Raw genomic sequence first — 10,792 nt, 5'->3', positions numbered from 1 at the left:
TCCTCACCAACCATGTGAGGATCACATGGGTGACCATCAACATCCTTCTTATCCTAGTTTCTCTGCCCGTTAAAGTAAAGCCATAAAGCCGTAATATTTAAGCCAAATTGAAGAAATAACTGAAACAACTGTTCTGTCTGGCAGGCGGCCACGTTATGAAGGTGTTTTCATTTTAAACACATTTTCTGCTGGATTGAAGGCTTCTATCAGAATTATTGCTGAAAACGACTTCACCTTGGCATGTTTTAAAGATGTCTCTTCCAATATTTTAGGACATAACTGCATAAAGGTTTGAGTTTTTAAAAAACTTTAACTCAAAGCGACCAACCTTGACACGTTTACTAGCTTCAAACCCATTTAATACACGTGTTTGTTGTTTCAATATGAATATTAATGCTAAGCTAAACTAGCTCTGCCGCGCCACCTGTTCGAGAATACACATCTTTCATTTTAATGTTACAGTAGATTGGAGCAAATGTTAAATAACCTATTATAATATTTTATTATAAAATAAAATCTGGTAGTTGGAAACTGTATCCATTATTACCATAACACCTCGCTAATAGCAGGCTAACGTTAGCGCAATATTTCGCTAAAGTATTTCATTCACACAGAGACAATAAACTCGATATTATTGGCGCAAATATTTTAAAAATTACATTTCGAGCTAATGTGGATTGGTTTACCTTGAAGATTACTAGTTTTACTCTCCATCGAGCAGCACCTGTTGAAGTGGAGCTCGACGCTGATGGTAACAGAACAGCCGATGCTAACGGAACAGCTAATGCTAATGGAACAGCTAATGCTAACGGAACAGCTAATGCTAATAGAACAGCTAATGCTAACGGAACAGCCGATGTTATTACAGGAAAATGAGATTCAGTGACTTCCGCCAGAAACCTTTTAATTCTGCTGTCAGAAATAAATATGTTAAAACACATTTGTGCCTTTTATTGATACACACACAGAAATAGTCTATGATAGCCTTTAAAACCGTGCAAAAGAGTCTTATTTAACCCACTTTTAAGTATTATCTGATGGAACTTTAACGGATCACTGATCAATACTGTTCAATATCCAGTTTAATCCAAATTATTTTATGGATGATGAAATTAGAGTCAAGCATATCGACACACGTTTAAATAAAAATTAAAAATGAAATAGTAGATGCAGGAGCTCTTGAAAATAATAATAATAATATATATATATTTTAAAAAAATCAGACCTCAATGATAAAATGAATGAGAAAACAAACCAAAGTATTTCTCGGCCGTGATCAGCATATACAGGCAGCACTGGTGTTTTAGGTTCAAAGTGTAATCATCTCTTCCCAGGCCCGAATATCACCATTTCCTAACAAACAAACAAACAAACAAGCCCGGTGGCAGGACGGTGTTGACGTCAGGGTCTTGTTACAGATGGAAAGTGCAGGAGAAACGACCCAGCTCACATAAATGAGTGGTTATTTGGAAATGAAGAGCTTCCAACCACGACAGTTGCAGTCTGATCAGGCTGCGATAGAAATGATTCACTATTGACCAAAAAAAGTCATTTCACCATCTGAGAGTCTGAGGAGAGAGAGGGAGAGAGGGAGGGAGAGGAGGGGAGGAAGGGGAGGCTATAAAAGCTGGAGTCAGCCTCAACTTGTGCGGATTTTTTTTTTAAATTAAAGCGGCTCCGTTCGCGTCTGGATGCTTGAGTGGGTCTGAAAAACGGGAGACTTGGACGGATGATGGAGGAGCCTCGCTCCCGCTGAGGAAGATGCGCGAGGATGAGGAGAGTGAGATGAAGAGGGGGAGGCAGAATCACCTGTCTGGTCCCGGCTGTCCTGCAGCTCGATGACAGGGCGGTTCGGAAGGTGGAGGCATGGAGGATGCCAGCCAGCTCAGACCCGCGCCCGAGCTGCTCAACATCTCCCGCAACTACACGCACGCCAATCTGACGCCCGTAGCGGAGGGGAGCGACGGTAACGTGGCGGTCCAGGCGGGGGTCGCCGTCACCTTAGCGCTCATAACTTTCGCCACGACGCTTTCGAACGCCTTCGTCATCGCCACCATCTACCAGTCCAGAAAACTCCACACCCCGGCCAACTTTCTGATCGCCTCGCTGGCCGTCACGGACCTCCTGGTCTCCATCCTGGTGATGCCCATCAGCGCGCTCTACACGGTCAGCCAGACGTGGACGCTCGGACAGGTGATGTGCGACATCTGGCTGTCCTCGGACATCACCTGCTGCACCGCGTCCATCCTGCACCTGTGCGTGATCGCGCTGGACCGCTACTGGGCCATCACGGACGCGGTGGAGTACTCCAAGAAGCGCACGCCAGCGCGCGCGGCCGGCATGATCGCCACCGCCTGGGTGATCGCCATCTCCATCTCTCTGCCGCCCTTCTTCTGGCGCCAGGTGAAGGCGGAAGAGGTGACGAGCTGCAACGTGAACAGCGACCACATCTTCTACACCATCTACTCCACCTTCGGCGCCTTTTACATCCCCACGCTGCTGCTCATCGCGCTCTACGGGCGCATCTACGTGGAGGCGCGCAAACGGATCCTGAAACAGTCGCACAACAAGCCGGGGAAGAGGCTCACCTCTGCGCACCTGATCACCAACTCCCCGGGCTCGGTGGCGTCCACCACCTCCCTCAATTACGGGACCAACGACTCCTCCTCCTGTGACACTACCTCGTCCCCGAACATCGGCCAGGTGAAGGTCACCGTGTCCGACGCGCTGCTGGAGAAGAAGCGCATCTCCGCCGCGCGCGAGAGGAAAGCCACCAAAACCCTGGGAATAATCCTTGGAGCGTACATCGTCTGCTGGCTGCCCTTCTTCATCTACACCCTGCTGGTGCCGGTGTGCCCGTCCTGCTTCTACCCGGAGCTCTTCGACAGCTTCACCTGGTTGGGTTACCTCAACTCGCTCATCAACCCCATCATTTACACCATGTCCAACGAGGACTTCAAGCAGGCTTTCCACAAACTGATACGGTTTAAGTGCTGCAGGGCCTGAACAGACCCCCCCATCCCCCCCCACACACACACACACCTGTAGAACTCCACCATCACTCCGTATTTTCAGTGTCTTTATATGTGGGAACACATCTGTGGATATGATCACTGACTGTTTGATGACTTTATCAGTGACTTGGAGAAAGCCCATAGCCCCCACTGTAGGGCGCCCCCCCCCCCCCCCCCCCCCCACTGCGCAGACTCCCTTTGCCATATGAGTTTGACAGTCCACGCCAGTTGGCTTGTAAGCACAAAGCGCTGAGAGCGAAGCTACCACGAGCCCCTCGGGCAAAAAAACAACCCTCCTGTTTCGTTTTCCTGGGTCAATAATGGGAAATAATGGTGCCTACAAGTTGCGTTCAGTTCCTCAGATGTGCCTGGCCTGGATGGAGATGAGAGCCGGATCTTGGCGTGAGGCAACAGTGAGGATGTGGTAGATTCACGTGGCCAGTGTATGTATTTCCTTTCTTCTCCTTGCTGTAGCTCCAAAGTGCGTGTAGATGTTTGAATCTGTGAACATTCTTTCCCTCATTTCCAGAAGAGTCTGGATCAGCCTGCTGGGCGTCACACTGTAAACTCTAAAGCCAGCTGTGCTCCTGATGAAGGTGCATTTCCGTTTGTTAATATTAGCGTCGATGTTTCATGACATGGTCACATGTGGCCCCGGGAGACGCTGAGCAGAGATGTTCCTGCAGACCGTCTATGGAAATGTGGCAGTTGAGTCTTCAGTAAGAGAGGCGGAGATGGAAATCTTCAAACAGTAAAAGAATCTCCATATTTTCCCATCCGACTCACACTTTACCTCCACACAAGCTGCCACATGTTAAATATCAGGTTTAAGCTGCTGCTGGTCCTTCGCAGGCATATTTCTGATGAGGAAGATGAGGAAAAAGGTCACCAGACGATTTAGCGTGGAAAAAGATGGAAATACTGCAGATGGGAAGCTTGTTTACGTGCAGGGTTGTGGCTTCAATCTCTGAACCAGAAATTTTAACTGTTAACTGCCAAATAAACACTTCCTTTTATAGCCCCGCCTACACACAGCACCGTCTGCTCTGATTGGTCGGCATCATTTACACCTTAGAGCCAGCTAAAAGTGCGATATCGTTAAAGTTAGCCCGTTTAAGAGATTTGATGACCTTGGGTCCTTCTTAGCTACAGCCCTGCACGAAATATGCAATGATTTAAGTAATCCGGTAATACGATCAACCGAGTTTGTTTTCACGTCCATTCTTTTTTCTCCTCAGTCCGGTAGAGGAAACGACCACAGTTACAGATGCCCTCATGTCTGTATGTTAAAAACAGAGCGAGGACAACAAATTTACCCACAATGCAATAACCTAATATAGTAATGCGAGGTTATAGTAATAACCTGTGTCTTATGCTAGCAGTATAAAGCCTGATTAGCTAACTCTTTGCTCCTGTGTGCTAATATTTGTAGTTGACATCACTGGAAGAAACACGAAGAAGGTTTAAACAGCATCTCTGCTCATCCCATAAGTGAAACCAAAGCATCTCTGTCGCCCCCTGGTGGTGGGCTGCACTTCAGACTGAAATGGGATTTTGCTAGCAATAACCTTAGCAATAAAGCTAAGTGTAGTAACTTAAGGGTGTAGCAGGTGGCATCATCAACTTATCTCTCATTGCAATATTGTGTTTGTTAGCAATAACCTAGCATTTTACAGGAGCCCACAGGACTAGTAAATCCATCAATTCACATCATAACCTCTTGTTTAAACTCCTGCAAGTATTTAACCTACAGACATGAGAGTCTCAACCTTCCCACAGAAAGAAGGACAAAGCTTTTGAAGCTCAAACCATTAATTTCACCATTCTCTCTGGAAAACTGTTGCTTTTTTTAAATAAAATGAAAGGTTAGATGCCCAAATTCAGGCAGGTATTTCCAGCAGCAGAGGCAGCGACAGCATGTTTGCTGAATCACTTCCAAGATGGCTGCCAGAGACTGGCGAGCGCAGTGACATACGTGTTCTCAGGCAGCCATCTTGGATGTTGGCCTGACCGTGGCCGTCCTGCTGGGCTGTAGCTCTGTGGCGAACAGCCGTGCTCTACGGTATCGATCCGCTCATCTGGTGGCTCTGTCAGTCAGAGGAAGCCGTCCGGTGCTTCAGCACACATGAGCAGCGGCGCTAAAGCCACACTGCTGCCGCTGCCGCTGAAAAAAAACAGAGAAAAAGATCAATAAAATCAGTTTATGGCCTGTTGTGAGGGTCTGGCACGTTTTCCTGATACAACACTTTGTGATTGGGAGGCACAAGTGCTGCGACAGGCACGAGAGCGCCGACATTTGTGTTATCGTGGCGAGGATCTGTGGTGGTATTTGCTCCGCCACGATTAAATGCGCTGCGGCCATTTGCACCTTAATTAGCCAACTGGCGGAAAAATGCAGCGAGGAGGAAAATGTCAGTTCTGAATGTCTGATCAAACGCACCCTCTTCTTTCGTTCTGGGCTTTGCTGCGGAATGTTTGTGTCCTCTGTGACGCACATTAATCTTTAATGTGCGTGACGGTGTCTCCTCACTCCACCGCTGCCTTTCATGCTGTCGCACCTAGTGAAGTCTTTGCAATTGTGAGGATGAGTTGTGATGATTAAGCATTAAGACGCACTTTAAAATGTCCGTTCTGGTATTGTCACGTAAAGAGACTGTCTTCTGTCGCCGATGGGGAAGCGTGATCAATAATTGTGCGATCAAGAATCGTGATAGGGGATCAGCGTCAGCAAAACCTTCTTCTGCGCCCGAGAAGCAGCTGACAGGAACCAGCAAAGAAGACTGACTCGGGATCAGCCACAGGACAGGCTAGCATGCTAACCAGTGAGCCCGAGGACTGTGTATCACCTGCGTCCATCTTATGGGACAACCATCATCAGAGTGAAGAAGCTCTCCTCAGAGCCAACATCTACCCTTTTTGTCCGAACGTACCGTGGCCGTCTGATCACCTTGATGCTCAGCCCCGGCAATCGATTCTCTGCTGGCAACAGGTGGCGCAGCAGAAGCCAAAATAAACATGTTGAGTGGAATATAGATGGAGTCATATCGGCGTACCCGGTTCTGAACCTGCGATTGATATAAACGTCCCCACGCCGCCACCTCAAACACAAATGCGTGTCAGAGCGTCCTGCTGTCAGGGAAAATGCTGGCAGATGTTATTTTCCAGGCTGTTCTGTAGAGAACAATTTCAAGCACAAATCAAACTCTTGTCAACATGCAGATGAGCCTTATTTTACAGTGGAAATGAGGAAGAAAAGGTCGTCTCCTCGCAGCTTTAGTGTCTCTCGCTCTTCAGATTTTTACCTCTCTGTGGAATCACACTTCCGTTTTTCTGGCCTCGGAGGCGACTGTGAATCCACTGATAGAAAGTGAATGTGAGAGTTGTGATAAAGCCTCCTCTCACATCTTCTCTCCACTGTTTGACAGCACAAAAATGTCTGTTTCTGCCGTTCGGTTCCATCTTTTTCTGTATCCCGTAACAGTAGCTGCAGCCTCAAACCTGCACCTGTAGAGGAGATCAACTCTGTCAGGGGTTCCAGCTCAGCTGCTTCAGGAGCTCCGTTGTCACATCAGAGGTTGAGGAACTGTCGGACTGCTTCTGTTCTTCTGGATGAGGATCTGGAACACATGTTGGTGGAACCTTGCAGTGCTTTAAAAAGTGTGTTCACTCCCTTTAGTTCTGTTATTGGTTGGACTAAAATAAATCCTGATGATCACCATATCTGTGTCACGGCAACTTATTGGTTGGAGGGGCAACAGGACACCACAAACATTCATCAGCAGTGTTGCAACCCACCACCAGAGGGGGAGAAAGAGGCACCTGCTTGACTTTGACAGTACAGAAGAAGAGACAAAGAGATCTCCTGTTTCTCTGATGAATGTTTACATAAAATATATAAGATGAAGCTGAAATATCTGTTCCTTTCTGTTTCTGAGTTCTTGTGGAGTTGCTGATAACAGCTCAGCGACAGAGAGGAAGAGGAGAGTGTGTGATGGTGTGTGTAGGCGAGGCAGAGCCAAACATCCCACTTCCAAACAATCCAGCAGAAACACACGTGGAGGGAATCTAGTCGACCCTTTCCAGCAGCGCACGAGCTCACTCGCTGACGGGGGAGTGTGTGATGGTGATGAAGAGGGCAGAGAGGAGCTGAAGCAGGATAATGTGTGTGTGACATCACAAACAGGCAAAAAGGAAAGTCAATTAGCACCTAATTCATCAAAAACAAAACCTGGGAAAGTGACTTCCTGTCAAACTGGCTAATGCTTATAATACTGCTGAAGTTGTGTTTTTAAAATCAAACCTGCTAAAATCTTTTTATTTAAATGAGACAGGGTCTTCTTCTCCTCATCCTCTTCCTCCTACACTCATGACTGTCTTAATCGTTGTCCCAGATGCCTGCAGAGCTAAACTGTGCGGCATCAGAAGCAGCCTCTGTAGAACCTGTCATGCCACTGAAGATGACAGCAGAAGCATTATAGGAGCACGCAGCTGCTATTAAGATGATAATTCAAAATCTGGAGGAGGAATCTGAGCTCCTGCTGGGCCAGAGACGGAGGAGAGATGCCATGTTTGAACAGTCTTTATGGTGAAGAGTAGGGAGACGGTGAAAGGAGGAGTTTTAGAGTCTTTACAGCTAAAATGCTCAGACTGACAGCAGAAATCAGAGAAAGAGAACAGTGAGACATAATGTCTTGTTCAGTGGGAGTTTAGCCTTACAGGCTGGACAGAACAGGAAAATCACATTTATCCTATAAATGAGCAACATCTTACAGAATATCACTAAACACAAAAGACCAATCAGAGGTCAGAAGATGGCGTCAAACACCAGCCAGGCCGAGTCTGGGCAACGGCGCCCAGTTCATGGTTTAAAGCAATTCACTTCCTGTCTAGAAGTGGGTGTGGCCTCTTCTAATATGAAGACATTGATCATTATCATCACTGAATCACAGCAGACGGCCTCAAACATCAAAGAAAATGAGCAAATTTAGCCCGACGACCTCAGCGCCGTGTGGCCGATGACCTCCTGCAGAGCTGCATTTGATGTCGTTGTGATTCACGTGCACGTGCACTTTGAGTCAGATGGTGCTCGTGGATGACACCGACGCTGAAACAAAAACACAAAGGTTTCGTTCCAGTGTGTCGAAACCTCAGTTCAACCAACAAAATCCTACTTTGGATGATTCAGAAGCAGCGATTCAGAGAGGAGGCGGCGTGTGAGACGGGCCACCGGGCAGGGCGAAGAGAGCGCCGACACCCTCCTCTTGGGGACAAAAGCAAATAAAAACAGAAAAGTGTGTCTGATAGAGCTGCTGGCAAAGGGCTGAAGTTTCTGTCAGCGACAGCCTGGAGCTCAGAGAGGAGGGAGGCTGCCACACATGGACACGCTGCCAGATCAAATTTAGGAGCAGCTGGAGAAGATCCGGGCACGGAAAGTGAGCAGGAATGCCTGAAGCCCGGCTGGTTAGAAGAAATGTCCTCCAAATACGCTCATTTGATTCTCATTTCCTCCTGTGAGGATGCCCGAGCAGCTGAGAAGAACCAAACACAGGATCATTCTCCGCTAGCCTCGCTCGGACCAGATCAAACGTGCAAACATTTGAAATCGTGACATAAAATGAATCCAAGAAATAACAAATGAGGAAAGAAGACAGAGAACAAAGCTTTGATTTCCCTCTATAACCCTGAAAGCTGGAACTTTCCGGACTGATGGAAACGTATCAGGCAGCGGAACCTTTTTATCTTCTGGATGCAGCAGCGAGCACACCTCACCCTTCAGCAGGGGTGTTGATGTTAGGGTCTGTGGAGGTGTGTCCCCCCTGCCTTCTGTCCTCTGTCCTTCCGTCCTGATTTTCCTGCTCATCTGCCACAGACAGCAGATGATTGTTCTCAGCAGGTGCAGACGGGTTTAAGAAGAAAAGAGCGGGTCAAAGCGGACGTAGAAGGTAAACATGAGGCGAGCATTATCACGTAAAATATGAACAGTTGGACACAGGAAGTGAAACGCGGTGAGGGGAAATCACTTCCTGTTGAGGTCATACCTGCTGTCTTGCTGACCTGGGATGTTTCCGAAACCACACACTGGTTCCCCATTCCCTACTCACTACATGGGGGACCTGGATTGCGTGAACTACGTAGTGCACTCACTTTAAAGTTAGTATTTGGACAACGGCGTCATTTACGGCGCACGTAAAGTGACGTCATGGTGTCGCATAATAATTATGAACCGGTCGCCGGGAAAAGTGGCCAGGTCCATTTAATTATTCTAACCCATCAGAAATACATTCAGCGGTCATTTTATCAAAATGCAATATTTTACCCTATAGTTAACTTTATATAATCAAATGAAATATTAATGTCAATAATAATACAATAATAATTACTTATTACCTAAAATAATTAGTGTCTCTTGACATTTTCAAGCCAAGACGTGAGGGCACATTCTCAAGTCATATTCCGCTGTAGTGAAAACATTTAATAAAGCAATTTTTCATCAAAAAATGGATCCAGAGCTACTTTTCATCTTTGTAAATATTCTTTTACTGAGATTCTGTCGCCTGGTGAGGAACAGACGATTCCGAAGAACAATTTTAAGTGAGGGGGGGATCAGTGAAGATTGATTGATTTTTTTTTACACATTTATGTTTTATGTTTAATATTTTAAGATGATCATATTGGACCCCTACTGAAAAAAAATCTTATTTCCAAAAATTTCATATATCAAACCGCACAATAGAAATTACGTTAAAAAATTCCGATACACATGCACATCCAATACATCCAAGGGTGCTCGCTTGTACACTACTTTTCGCAGTGCATTGTGGGATACATTGAGTGCACTACATAGGGTACAGCGATGCTCACTAACAATTCGGACACTATTTCAAAATGGCGTCCACACTATTGAGTGCACTATGTAGGGTATGGGGGGGTGGGGGGTGGGGGGGGGTTTCGGAAAGAGCCCTGGTCTCCACTCAATTTTTACTCCTGAGTTTTGTGCTTTGCCAGTCGAAGTGACCCTGTCAGTTCAGCTCAGGGAATTCTGGGTAAACAAAAGCCTGGCCAGGCAGCTCCAGGTCAGCTGATCAGATCTTTGCTGTGCAGGCGTCAGAGGGAGGACGAGCTCTACTTCACTTCAGCAACTCATCATCGCGTCACGTTTTTCACCCCAACGTTGATTCCGGGTCTCATGAGGCTCAGCGAGATCCGATCAGACGTCCCACAGAGCTGAGTCGTCACTGCTCCGATGCACTTCCTGTTGGTGGTCAGGTGACCGCTGACGTCCGTCAGATGATGATGCTCATTACAGCAGAAGGCAGCAGAGTACAGCTCATCTATTCTGAGAGAATATTTAATTCCTCTCACAGATGAAGAAAAGATGAATTCCTTAATATTAATTATTGAAATTAAAAATGTGTCTGACTCTGTTAGATCCAAGAATTCTATTCCTGGCAGGTTTGACTTCTGACCCCCGCATATGCTTGAATTTCACTGTCGAAACAATGAAATCATTCTGCTGCTGCAGGTTCAATTCACACCAGCGAACACCAGATGGACGAGGAGAGAAAAAAACCTGTTACCTGCGGCTTTTTCCACTGCTGAAATTGAGCATTTTTTCCCCTCTCTCAGCTTCACAGAGTAATTTCCTCAGCTGTTTGAGGTGGAGATAAGTCCTGGGTGATTCAGCAGGACTCCACAATGGCGGCAGCCCAGAGCTCCGCAGCTCTCAGGCCTGGATAAAGAGCTGCTGCCTTATCTGCAGCTCCGCTCAGGAGCACAGC

At 46.8% G+C, this 10,792-nt stretch overlaps 1 protein-coding gene across 1 annotated transcript; it reads left to right on the top strand.

Moving 5' to 3' along the window:
* The first annotated feature begins 1,610 nt into the window (after positions 1 to 1,610).
* On the top strand, positions 1,611 to 6,732 carry LOC130516191 (5-hydroxytryptamine receptor 1B-like). The gene is made up of 2 exons (XM_057017070.1): positions 1,611 to 3,457; positions 3,544 to 6,732. The coding sequence occupies exon 1, from the start codon at positions 1,867 to 1,869 to the stop codon at positions 3,004 to 3,006; it is 1,140 nt and encodes a 379-aa protein (XP_056873050.1). The 5' UTR covers positions 1,611 to 1,866; the 3' UTR covers positions 3,007 to 3,457; positions 3,544 to 6,732.
* The last annotated feature ends 4,060 nt before the right edge of the window (positions 6,733 to 10,792 follow it).

Source organism: Takifugu flavidus, chromosome 19, assembly GCF_003711565.1.
Source record: "Takifugu flavidus isolate HTHZ2018 chromosome 19, ASM371156v2, whole genome shotgun sequence".
Classification (NCBI taxonomy): Eukaryota; Metazoa; Chordata; class Actinopteri; order Tetraodontiformes; family Tetraodontidae; genus Takifugu; species Takifugu flavidus.
This window is presented reverse-complemented; position numbering and strand designations above follow the sequence as displayed.